Source organism: Temnothorax longispinosus, chromosome 7, assembly GCF_030848805.1.
Source record: "Temnothorax longispinosus isolate EJ_2023e chromosome 7, Tlon_JGU_v1, whole genome shotgun sequence".
Taxonomy (NCBI): Eukaryota; Metazoa; Arthropoda; class Insecta; order Hymenoptera; family Formicidae; genus Temnothorax; species Temnothorax longispinosus.
In genome coordinates this window covers 7,254,839-7,268,262 of record NC_092364.1, presented here as the reverse complement: position 1 = coordinate 7,268,262, position 13,424 = coordinate 7,254,839, and the positions used below count along the sequence as shown (strand labels likewise).

Genomic DNA, 13,424 nt, shown 5'->3' with positions numbered 1-13,424 from the left:
TTAAAGTTTTAATGACAGTATACATGAGAACTCCAATGCTGCCTTATCGAAAGGAAAAAATAAGATTAGCTTTAGCGAAATTATTATTACTGTATACAACATTGTCAAAAGAGAAATCCAAAAGAAGAATGTGGGTCAGGCCTATTTATTCAATTCAGCAGCGTTTCCTTCAAGGAGATAGTGACAATTTAGTTCATGTGTTACGAATGACAGATCCCTCACTATATTTTAATTGTTTAAGAATGGATAGTAGCATCTTTGAAGATCTACTATTAATAGTAGGTCCTGGGATTGAAAAACAATTCAATATTAGAGGACCAATTGCTCCACATACAAGGCTGCAAATATGCTTAAGATATTTAGCAAGTGGAGATAGCATGAAGTCTATTGGATATGCTTTTCGAGTCGCACCAAATACTGTCTCAAAAATTGTTACCGAAACTTGCAAAGCAATATGGTTAAATTTGAAAGATTTAATTATACCTGTACCGGACGAAGATGGATGGACGAAAATTGCTGAAGAATTTCAAACAAAGTGGAATTTCCCCCATTGCATTGGAGCTATAGATGGGAAACATATTCAGATAGAGGTAAATGTTTAATGAAGCTTTATTTACTTGTATGTTTTATTTCAGTTTTATATCAATAACATAATTGAAAATTGTAATTATAGGCTCCACCTCACAGCGGTTCCACATACTTTAATTACAAAAAAACTCATAGTATAAATCTTACTGCTGTTTCTGATGCACGCTACAGATTTATTTTGGTTGATGTAGGAGCGGAAGGTCGATGTAGTGATGCAGGAGTATTCGCTAACAGTGAATTAAAAGCAAAACTTGAAGGAAATACTTTAAGTGTACCTCCACCTTCTAAAATTGGCCAGTATGAATTGCCATTCGTTTTGATAAGTGATGAAGCGTATCCATTATCACCTTACCTGATGCGTCCTTATCCAAGACGTTCACAATTAGACCTAAAAAAAAAGGTTTACAATTACCGTCAAAGCAGAGCAAGAAGAGTTGTTGAAAGTGCTTTTGGCATCCTTGTGGCACGCTGGAGAATTTTCCGAAGACCTATTAATACATATGTGACGAAAGCTGAAATAATGGTGTTAGCCACTCTATGTTTACATAATTTTATTATTACTAAAGAACTTGTCAAGCATTCTAGAGATAGAAGATATTTAAATTGCACAGATAACGAGAGACAACAACCATCGTTTTTCTAATGTTTTGTACATTTGTGACATTGTGACATACATTTATGACTCAAAACTGTTTACATATATTTTAAAATATTAAGATACTATTATTTAATGTATTTAATAATATTTTCTATGTAATTAATTGAAATAAATAAGAAAACATGTAGAAAATTATAGGTTTTATTGAAAATAATCGTTTATAAAGAATGTTATAAAAATATATTATATACTTTTTAAATCACAAGTCCTATCATAAATATAATTTTAATGTCGCGATTGAAAATAACTAGCTGGATGACCAATATTTTTAACCAGGATTAGTGATGAATGAGTATTAAATTATGAAGTAATAAATTGTGCTTTTTCTTCCGCTTTGTAAGCTAAATCTAAAATTTCTTTTTCAAGAGTTCTTCTTTCTTTGTACGGCAATCTTTGTAAAATGTCACCCAAATGAAGTAAAAATCCATTAGCAGGTTTATTACACTCCGATATAATGTTAACTAACTGCTTTTGAAATTCATTGTCTTCATGTTTAGTCTTTGGACCTAAAACATAACATATAAATATTAAGCATAAGGGCCTATTCATGGCAGACAAACTTGCATAGACGCATAATCATACGCATAAGAAATTCGATTGGTTGAATTTGCGTTATGCACGTGCGATCGTATTGGAGCTTTTATCCAAATTATCCAATAGGATCGCATTGGAGTGAAAAGAAGCATGTTGGGGCATGTGATGAGAACGAACCTACTGTGTCGTCTGTGTCATTTCCTGAAAAACGGACAATGTAAACACATAGTTTTAAAAAATGTGATGCAAAATTACGTTTAGTGTGGTCGATGAAGCTATTGTTTCCAGAAATATTGCTATTTTTTCCTGATGTACCCAAAGAGTCATTGTCTATCATCGATTCTTCAATTGCATCAACATCTAAAGCAGTGGAAGTTGAAGAAGCTTCATTTGAGTCACATGAATGTGACATTTGTGAAATATTACTTGTTGTGCTAAAAAATAAAATAAATATTTTATAAAATATTTTGTCTATTATTTAACAAATTATTTCTTATAGTTTTTACACTTACCGCCTGGACTTTAGTTTATCAATTAAAAACAACATGTTATCATAATGTCGAAAATTACTATCATCACTTGTAGGTGCTGCTGAACCACTAGGTAAGTATGTATTTTTCTTCTTCTTTGCTTTATTGAAAGAGTCTCGTAGGTTTCTCCAACGCTTTTTCACATCTTCTACAGTGAATTTATAATCTGAAAATATATTTCTTATTTATGAAATGTATAGATAAGTTTTCAATAACAAAAAATTTTAATATGTTTATTTTTTACTTACCTTTTAGTTCTTTCAAAACATCACACCATGCATCACGAACTTTTAATAGTTCTCTCTTTTACATCTATTGTGTAATTCCACAAACAAGGTCTCATCTGAACTGCACTAATTAAAATTTCATCAGCTTCGAGCCAACGCCTGTCTAGCTTGCCTCGACATGTTTTCTTTTCTGGTGGATCATCGTAACTATCTTCCATTTGGTCATCTTTATCTACATCAACATCATTATGATGTACTTCAGATTCTTGTAGTAATTCCTCCTCCTCAGGCATTGTCTCTGAAGGATTTTCAGTACAGTTTAATTTACCTATATTTTAAAAACAAATTGTATAACATATATTTATGATATTTGTTATGTATGCATATATAATAATGTAGTATCAAATTTCGATCAAATTGTATTTAGCAAAACATAAAACTAACCTTTTAATAAACGATTTTTTTCATCTACATATAAACTTTCATTTTTCAAATCCATGTGTGCGAAACATGAATGGGTCATGTAATCAAAATTCTTTTTCGGCAGCCAAAAATTGCAGTAAAAGCAGTGATAATACTACAAAAAAATAATTGCTTAATCTATATCTTAATATGTTATAATAATATGTAAATAATTTCATTTCCATTTTTACTTACATTATCACGTATTTGATTGGACTCACATTCATCCATTTTATTAAAAATACTTTATCAAATATAACTATTACTTTATCAAATATAAAAAAAATTAACTGGTTTAACTTCAAGAGAGGATTTTTTCCGTTGGTGTCCTCGGGTGAGGACAGTAAGGTGCAAATGCCTTGTGCACAGAGGGCAAATTTAACCTCAAGATCAAATACTAAGGTTATGGCTCTATGACGCAAATCTTTAACGCAACTGCGCCACGAACGCATGCAGGAAAAATCGTAAACACTGCGGCATAGCTCTGATTGGCTGTGTCTATGACGCATTCTCTATTCCGCACTTCCATTCCGCACCATGGGATTTCAGCCTTACTATGTTCCTCCCTCTTCTTTCTTCTTCTCTCCTCCCCTTGCCTAGCCCGTCCTAACCTCTTTTCTTCCTCGCCGTATTCTCTTGGTTTACTTCCGATTTTTCTTGCCCTCAGGTCTTTCTTCAATTGTACGCCTTCCTCTTTCCTTCCTTTGTGGGTTCTCTTCATTCTCTCCTCGGTCCTTGGCTCCTGCTCCGCCAGAGCTTTCCCTAATTCCTTCCTTCCTTTACGGAGCACCCGTCCTCCTTCCTTACCCAACCAGAAGTCCTCAAGAATACATGTACTATTGTTCTGCCATTATAACAACTCTCATTCGGAACAAACACAGCGCGCGAACCCTCTCTCGCTCAGTTTCTTTCCGCTATCATCGATCGCCGCCAACCGAACCTGGTTATAATTAACAGCATCAAAAGAGAGCATAAGCACAAATATGGGATCGACGAAAGTAAGCACAGATAAAAACAAAACTATATTCTCAAAATATTGTAGCATAACGGGATAAGAATTATCTGAACCAAATTTTAAAAAAAGGTAAGGCAAATAAGTAGAAAACCAGAGCAATTATAGTTATCTCGCTCGTTAGCTCACAGAATGCCCTCGACGTCCTCAGGCAAGGCGGTAGAAAACTCTTTTATGCTTAGAAAGGCAGAATATGTCCTCAACGTCCTCAGGCAAGGCGGTAGAAAATTCTTTTGTGCGTAGAAAAGCCTTCCCAGTGCCACGTGCAATTATTCCCAGTGCAAAGCAGGATAAGTATAAGTATTACGAGTGAAGTTACATTGCAGATAATCGGATAGATTCCGCCCGAAGAGAGTACACTAGACACGTCTGACTCGGACCGTGTCTCAAGACGGAATCCGATTTGCCAACTCGAGATTTGGCAGTCGGCGAGGCACACGAGACACGATACCCGAAATGCGTGGCATCGTGACAACGTCGCACGTGCCGCCGCGGCCAGCATATCCCCTCCAGCTGGATAGTTCGGACACGACCACCAAAGACCGACAATATCGAAAAGTAGATGTATACATAGCACGGACATGAACCAAATTCATCGACAGTATCAAAAAGTGGCCTAGTTCCAATTCCTGAAAGTGGATGTGTGGCGCTACTGTGGCCTAGCAAAAGCGTCTCAAAAGAAAATCGCCGTCATTGCGCCTCTCATTCTTCTCTCTGATGGCAGCATATACACCTTCTCTCCTCGATATAATCTCGTATTTTAAACAGATTTTTATTTGAAAAGCTTTTATTAAATTTTGCATACTCATAAAAACGATTCGAAAATAGGGCTCCAGATACGAGGCTCATAACCTGCATAAAACATCTGTTTTATGACTTCTTTTCATGTAAAAATGATTTTGGATAAAACTTTTAATCCTGAGTATTAGGATATAGGGAAAAAACTTGCAAAAATCTTAATGACATAATGCGAAACCAATAAATATGAAATTAAATGAATGATTAAAAATAAATAAATAAATAAATAAAATAAAAATGAGATAAATAAATATTTTACAGTCAGAGAGCATCGCAGTCACAGCGTAAAATTAAATGTGTAATGTAAATAAATAAGTATAATATATAATTTAATAGCAAACAAGGTCATATATTTATAAAATATGATAAATAAGTAGACATGTGTACGGAGAGTGGCTGCGATATTCCCAGAGCTGTAAATATATGTCTAGTCACATATTATTCACTCACAATAAACTTATATCAATCGTTCAACCGTAAGTATATGATTCAGCAGGAAGTGTCGAGGTAAACGGCATTTTATTTTCCTAAATGGAAATTCAATTATATTATAATTTCCGACATTACTGATTAAAGGATTCTCATGATTAGGCCTAAAAGCATTTTCAATATGATCAGCGATAATCTTGTTCGTATATTGAAAATTAGATTGAACATGCAAATCAGAAATTCGGGTGTCACACGGAAAGTCTAGAATAATTGTAAGGAATTTATTTTGCATACGTTGGATTCTTGTAGTAATATGTGAATTTGCTGCTGGAGCCCAGACCGAGGCAGCATATAAAAGAACTGGTCTAGCACACATTTTATATAATAAAAGTTTTAGCTTAATATCCAATTTACTTTTAGGATTAATCAGCGGGTATAGAGATCTAAGAGCACCATGGATTTCGAAGATCGGCTATTGCAGGACCCCATCAAGTTTAACTCCTAAGTATTTGACGTTACAAGACCATAGGACCCTATGATTCATTATCTTTATTAATGGAGATATAATGGAGCGTGAAAATCCGCGGACATTAATGACAATTAAGGAGATGCACGGTTTATTCAAAACAGATCCAGGGAATAATAAGTTAAGCAAGTGTACACGTTGCAAAGTTATTACACTACTCAGTAAAAAACGTGTTGCGTTTGAGTACAGAACCCACCTTACACACCACAATGTTTATGATAATACCTGTACATTACCTACCGATTTACGCGAACATTCTACGAATATATCTGATTATCATGCAACATGTAATAAGTCTGTATGGTAGTCCATATAGCTATTTATCGGGCAAAAGTAACTTAATCATGTGTTACGTGCGAGCAAAATTTAACTCAATCTTAAAATAGCCAGGAATGTTAAGAGAGAGATATTGATATTGATTAATTATCCAATTTCTGATGGGGAGGCGGTTCTTAGGCCGCGGCTCGCAGGGCATAGAATTACACTTATTGATAAGACCTTCCTCCTTTTTTAAGATTCAAAGACAAAGAAGTGGTGAGGAGCTCGCGCGGGGGGTTCTTGCCACTTGAGTATAAATAAGCGCAAAAAATCATCGTAGAGTTAGTTGTTGGGAGTCAGTCAGTTGTTGGGAGTTAGTTGTTTGTTGTCAGTCAGTTAATTATTTTCTTGCCCTCATAACTTAATCAACCGACAGTCTTTATTCAAGCTAATATATTAAAATTCTGACTTCAGCAAATCTTTAAGACAGATCTTAACAACAATTAAAATCATATCAATTAAACCAGATCTTAAACAATAGTTGTAAGAAAATTCTCCCTGAATAAAGGTAATTTTAATTTTTGAAACCAATTTTACTATAAAATCTTTTAATTCCACAACTCTTAACTGTCGCTGCCAATCAGCGTGACAACAATTTACTGACCTTGTTAAAAAACCGCATTGGCCATCGTATTTATAATAAATATTAGGTCTCATCTTGTAATAATAATGCAAGGGCCCTAAGGAGATTTCAGGCGATGGCAATTTGTCTTGATATTTATACATTTGTTCGCATAAATATGGAGACAATAAAAAAATTCTCGCGCGCGGGTTCTTACTAAATGTTGGGCCATCAATTTTTACGATTGGTCCATATTGATCCCGTGTAGCATTCGCATTAGTCGGATCGGAACGTTGCAATGATATTCACGCAACGGAAATGCCAATAATTGATTTTTATGTAAATGAAAGATCAAGGGAATGAAAAAATATATTTAAATACTCGATTTACATTTGTTTCATGGATAACTAGATAACGGATCTAATTAAGATTATATTCTGTTATAAGTTTTACCGTTAATCGTTTCTATTCAAATTCAAATTTATATCTAAAATTTCAGCAAGATTGGTTGTATTTTATCCTTCGAAATAATGTCAGAATCGAAAAATAAAAAAATATATTTACATTTTATATATCTATATTTTATAATTATCTGTATTCATTATTTTTAATAAAAGGACGAAATAATTGTTATCTGTTAATGGCAAAAATATGTCACGTAAATAAGGCAGGTTTTGTGTAGGATTTGTGATTCTTTTAAAACATACAAAATTTGATATCTCTTCGGATTGGATTAATCGCACAACCTGGTCCAAATTCCGGGTAAATTACTTAAATGTTTTGACCAAAAAACGGACGAATTAACTTAATTTTGACAGAACCGGCAACGTGTTATACGGAAATGCATAATAAATATTTAGCAGAGAAATGAGGGACAATAATTTCTTCTGGATATTGATTAACTCTTAGAAGTTTTAAATTTTCATCTTTATCGTCATTATCAGTGTCTTGAAAAAATATATCCCAAAATAAAAAATATAACCAATTACTTTATTATTTATTTTGTCCTGTAATTCAAGTAGTTTTATTTATTAATATTTTATTCTGAGTTGTCGTTGCCATAACTCACTTTAGCCTCAACATTTATTAAATTTTATTAAGGTTAAATATTAGAGTTAAGTGCATAAAAATACTAAAATAAAATAAGAAGAAGTGAATAGGAGTACCTATATACTTAAATTTTTGCGTGCAAACGAACATACATCTGCAAGCTTGGCCTTCTAATCCAGAGTGGATCGAAGAGCTCAATTTACTCTAAAAATATTAATAACGAACGCAGATGAGATAACACGGAGTAGATGAAATAAATGTTAATTGCCGAACGATCTTTGGATGTTTATTATTGGTTTATAATAAATTAGCTGCATTTATAAAATACAACGGTGGAGTGTAATGGACTGAGCATTCACTAGCCTGGAGTTAATTCTTAGTGATATTTTTTTTTAAATCTGCAAGCCAAACCTGAGCAGCAGATTCCAAGCAGAGTCTGCAAAATTTTTGGTATCAGAAAGGCAACAAATTTCACGCGGAAACTGTTCTATCAGACGATGTTGTCAAACTGTAGCCAGAAATGCGACAGAGCCTGCTGACAGGCAATGTGAGCAAATTGGCAGCAAAAACCGAACAGATCCTTTCCGTGATAGTTTGCAACGACGCCACTAAGCAACGCATATTAACACGATAACATTCAAATGACACCCAACGATAAAGGGATCATGGTGACATTAAATCGACATAGAACATTAAAGATTAACACCCTGTTAACACCAAACCAACATCCAACGATGAAGGTTCAATCTCCAATCTACATTAAACATTGAGACTTAATCCCCAACCTACACTTATATCATTGAGAATAAACTCCCAATATACTCTCATCATTGAAGATTAAATCCACAATTTACCTAAACCTTAATAGTCAACACTCAATCTACACCTAAATTTAAGTGTTGACACTTAACTTTGATAACAAACACTAAACTTACGCTCAAATTTGAGTATTAACTCTCAAATTTGGCCGTAAGCAGTTTAGTGTTAACACTTACATTTAGGTGTTAACCATCAAAGTTGAGTGTACTTTTTTATAAAGGGCGGAAGTAAAAAAAAGGGTAAAATCTCTAAACAATTTGTAAGAACAGATATTCTCTTTTCTATGCATTTCTCTATGCATTTGCATTATTTTCCAAGTCCTTGTATCGCTGCTCGATCTTCTTTAAATCTATATATAATTCCTCGTTTTCACAACGCTTTATTTTTGCATCCTTTAACCAACTGGCAATATAACTGGCTGCAATTTCTGTATTATATAAGAAATTAACACCTCTATCTGATTTCTTTTTTATGCCTCTTCAGAGTAGCTGCAAAATATTAAAAATACATCATTTACATTCTAACTGAATGCCTTGAAGCAAATATGTTGAGCGTCAGGAGGAAGATTTCTATTTAGGTAAATTAGGAATTTAGGTAAATTAGGTAATTTAGGTAAATTAGGGAATTTTTAAGTCAATTCTTATAAATCAAGCTTGAATTCGATGTCTAGGTATCCCAGGTTGCCGATGACAAGGTCCAGATAGTGCGCTTCATAGTTTTCGGTGTCCAGGTGTAATAATACGTTGAATTCGATGTCTACGTGTCCCAGGTTGCCGATGACGAGGTCCACATAGTGCGCTCCGTAGTTTTCGGTGTCTACGTGTATTAATACCTTGAATTCGATGTCCACGTGTCCCAGGTTGCCGATGACGGGATCCAGATAGTGCGCTTCATAGTTTTCGGTGTCCAGGTGTAATCGTACGTTGAAATCGATGTCTAGGTGTCCCAGGTTGCCGATGACGAGGTCCACATAGTGCGCTTCGTAGTTTTTGGTGTCCAGGTGTAATAATACGTTGAATGCGATGTCTAGGTTGCCGATGACGATGTCTAGATAGTCAGCTCCGTAGTTTTCGATGTCTACGTGTATTAATACCTTGAATTCGATGTCTAGGTGTCCCAGGTTGCCGATGACGAGTCCACATAGTGCGCTCCGTAGTTTTCGGTGTCTACGTGTATTAATACCTTGAAATTGATGTCTAGGTGTCCCAGGTTGCTGATGACGAGGTCCAGATAGCGCGCTCTGTAGTTTTCGGTGTCTAGGTGTAATAATACCTCGAATTCTATGTCTACGTGTCCCAGGTTGCCGATGACGAGGTCCACATAGTGCGCTTCGTAGTTTTTGGTGTTTAGGTATATTAATAACTTTAAATTTGAATGTAGGACACGTAGATATCGAATTCGAGGTATTAATACACGTAGACACCGAAAACTACGGAGCGCACTATGTGGACCTCGTCATCGGCAACGTGGGACACCTAGACATCGAATTCAACGTATTATTACATCTGGACACCAAAAACTATAAAGCGCACTATCTGGAACCCGTCATCGGCAACCTGGAACACGTGGACATCGAATTCAAGGTATTAATACACCTGAACACCGAAAACTATGGAGCGCACTATGTGAACCTCGTCATCGGCAACCTGGGACACCTAGACATCGAATTCAAGCTTGATTCATAAAAATCGACTTACAAATTCCCTAGTGGCAGAATTAAAATTATGTCATGACATAATAAAAATTCGCTGAATTAAAATTATGTCTAGACATAATAAAAATTGGACGAATTAAAATTATGTCTAATAAAAATTGGATGAATTAAAATTATGTCTGACAAAAATAATTCCGCATTTTTATTATGTGTATACACATAATTTTAATTCATACAATTTTTATTATGTGTACACATAATTTGTTTTCGATTTAGGATACGAATTTTTTTCCGTTAATTTGTAAGTTTCATGATTAAAAAGATCATGTCGTATTATTAACATATAACTAAAATTTATAAAATCGTTATTAATTTTATTATATTACGCGAATCTCTGTTTTGTAAAAATTATGCACAATATTCCTATGCAAGGATACTTGTTTAATTATTTCTTCCTATTGTATTTAAGTATAGAAAAATATACAATTTCCATGTGTTTGCACTTTATATTTAATGAGCAGGCAATTAAATATATATGATTCAATTTGCGTCTATGTCTCTTTATTGACTGACATAGTTATATACTTTTAAATATTTTTTATTTCTGAATTTCAATCAATTGAATAGCAAAAACTACGTTATCATATTATATATTTTTGGTACGTAGTGTGCAAATGTATTTTGAAATAAAGATTATATATTTTCTACTGAATTATTTACACACACACGTGCGGTTTCAGATAATCATTTTTCGCCAACTCAAATATGTTCCTACTCAACTGTCAAAATATGAAAGATAATTTTATCTAGTTGTCACATTCGCTCGAATTCTCGAAATAATTTTCAAGGATGTGAGTACGAATATATATATATATATATCGTACTATTTAATATTTATAATAGAAAATTATAAACGATGCGTTATGTATGAGAAATTTAACAGAATTGCTTTTATCAAATAGAATTAATTTGCGATTAGTTGAAGGGAATAAAAGAATAAACAAATCGGGTAAATTTCAGACACGTGTTACAGGTGTCCATCTGTAATTATCAAAAATATCGATACCTGAAGATATCGGTACATATACAGTTGCGAACAACATTCAGTAAGACACGCGAATAAAAATAAATAAAGAATTTTGCAGTTAACGACTTATTAACATTAATCGTGCTATATTGCGATTATGTTTTATGTTTAAATTGAAAAATATATACAAGGTGTACAGCTGAAAGGGTTACAGATTATTATTTTTAAAAAACTAAGCAAAATATTAAATTGTTGTTTTCTTTAGAAATAATAATAGTCCGTAACACTTTTAGCTTCATACCTTGTATATACTGTTTATAAGATTATAAGATATATTGTTTATAAGATTAAGATGCGTAACACTACAAAAAGGCGTGATATCCGTACAAAATTACCTTTTAAAAAAAAGGTAAAAAAAGGCGCCAAGTACACGCATAGTAGTGTATATGTATTATGTTGTTACCCTGTTATGTTGTTACCTCGAAAAAAACAAAGTGGTAGTATTATACCTCCAAATAGCTTTACCCTGTACATACTGTTTATAAAATGCGTAATACTACAAAAAGGCGTAATATTCGTACAAAATTACCTTTTTTAAAAAAAAGGTAAAAAAAGGCGCCAAGTTCACGCATAGTAGTGTACCTATATGTTGTTACGTCGAAAAAAAAAAGAAAGTGGTAGCATTATACCTCGAAAAAATTTAAATAACAAGTGGTAGACGTAATCTTTATATCTCGAAAAATCTCGAAAAAATCTAAGCAGTAGTATCTTTATTTTCGAAAAATTATAACTTAAGTGATCTATCAAGACACATCACAAAATTATGTTACCTTATCAAAAAGAAGAGTCGCGCTTCAAGTGATCTATTACAATTACAAAAAAGAAATGATATCTCTCTAAATTACAGCGCCAATTACAGAGAGAACATATATATTGCCTCAAAAAATAATTGTTGCACTACTTTGAAAAATCTTTAAATTATGTTTAAATTTAACAAGGGAATACATGATATTTAAATACAAAGTTTACATGTGTCTTTTTTAGTGGTCACAAAGAATTACAGAGGTAACAGTACAAAATAAAAATATTTTATTAAAATACATAAATTTTTCTTGTAAAAAAACTTGGCGCTGCTAGACCTCGAAATTTTAAATAAATTAATAAACTTATCCTCTACTTAATTATAAGCCGCATTATCCGCCGTCCGCGTCGTCACGCACACCCATATCACTCACTCGCACATCCACGCTGATAATCATTTAATATTACTCTTATCGCATTCTTCTCTGACGTATTTTTATTTATTGTTGTCTTTATTTATTTAAAATTTCGAGGTCTAGCAGCGCCAAGTTTTTTTACAAGAAAAATTTATGTATTTTAATAAAATATTTTTATTTTGTACTGTTACCCCTGTAATTCTTTGTGACCACTAAAAAATGCACATGTAAACTTTGTATTTAAATATCTTGTATTCCCTTGTTAAATTTAAACACAATTTAAAGATTTTTCAAAGTAGTGCAACAATTATTTTTTTGAGGCAATATATATATTCTCTCTGTAATTGGCGCTGTAATTTAAAGATATATCATTTCTTTTTTGTAATTGTAATAGATCACTTGAAGCGCGACTCTTCTTTTTGATAAGGTAACATAATTTTGTGATGTGTCTTGATAGATCACTTGAGTTATAATTTTTCGGAAATAAAGATACTACTGCTTAGATTTTTTCGAGATTTTTCGAGATATAAAGATTACGTCTACCACTTGTTACTTAAATTTTTTCGAGGTATAATACTACCACTTTTTTTTCGATTATATATAGACCGGGAATTATGAAACTAGAATTCACTTGAATATTACCAGGATATAGGTTCCAAAATTTGTGGAATTTTGGAGCCTACATCCTCGTAATTAGTGATGCATTCGAGCGAGACAAAACGAGAAAATACCGATACCGAGATTTAACCCGTTGACTGTGTATGATGGCTGTAGCCGCAACGTAGAAAAAACAAAGTAAAACTTTCTGAATTTGCTTGAAACTTGTTACTTGGGGGTTTCTGGGGTCGCTGATTACGAATTCGAAGTCAGATGTACAAAATTCAAAATGGCGGATTCAATATGACGGATCAAAATTACAAAAAAGGTCTGATTTTTATGAAATTTGGTACCCTTATGTTTTTTGGGTCTCTGAATCTGAATATAAAGTCAGATTTTCAAAATTCGAAATAATA

At 33.2% G+C, this 13,424-nt stretch overlaps 1 protein-coding gene and 1 pseudogene across 7 annotated transcripts; one reads left to right on the top strand and one right to left on the bottom strand.

The window, feature by feature from the left end:
* The first annotated feature begins 242 nt into the window (after nt 1-242).
* LOC139816137 (uncharacterized) lies at nt 243-1,218 on the top strand (annotated as a pseudogene).
* A 132-nt stretch (nt 1,219-1,350) lies between these two features.
* LOC139816138 (uncharacterized) lies at nt 1,351-4,485 on the bottom strand. 7 transcript variants are annotated; one of them, XM_071783493.1, is made up of 7 exons: nt 4,141-4,478; nt 3,195-3,939; nt 2,982-3,114; nt 2,559-2,865; nt 2,293-2,476; nt 1,958-2,214; nt 1,351-1,752 (listed from the first exon to the last, which is right to left on the bottom strand). In XM_071783493.1, the coding sequence occupies exons 5-7, from the start codon at nt 2,325-2,327 to the stop codon at nt 1,547-1,549; spliced, it is 498 nt and encodes a 165-aa protein (XP_071639594.1). In that variant the 5' UTR covers nt 2,328-2,476; nt 2,559-2,865; nt 2,982-3,114; nt 3,195-3,939; nt 4,141-4,478; the 3' UTR covers nt 1,351-1,546. The 7 variants fall into 7 exon arrangements, with proteins under 7 accessions (XP_071639594.1, XP_071639595.1, XP_071639593.1 ...); XM_071783496.1 differs by having other exon boundaries at nt 1,352-1,752; nt 1,958-1,981; nt 2,036-2,214; nt 3,195-4,483; XM_071783498.1 differs by having other exon boundaries at nt 1,352-1,752; nt 1,958-1,981; nt 2,096-2,214; nt 3,195-4,479.
* Between the last annotated feature and the right edge of the window lie 8,939 nt (nt 4,486-13,424).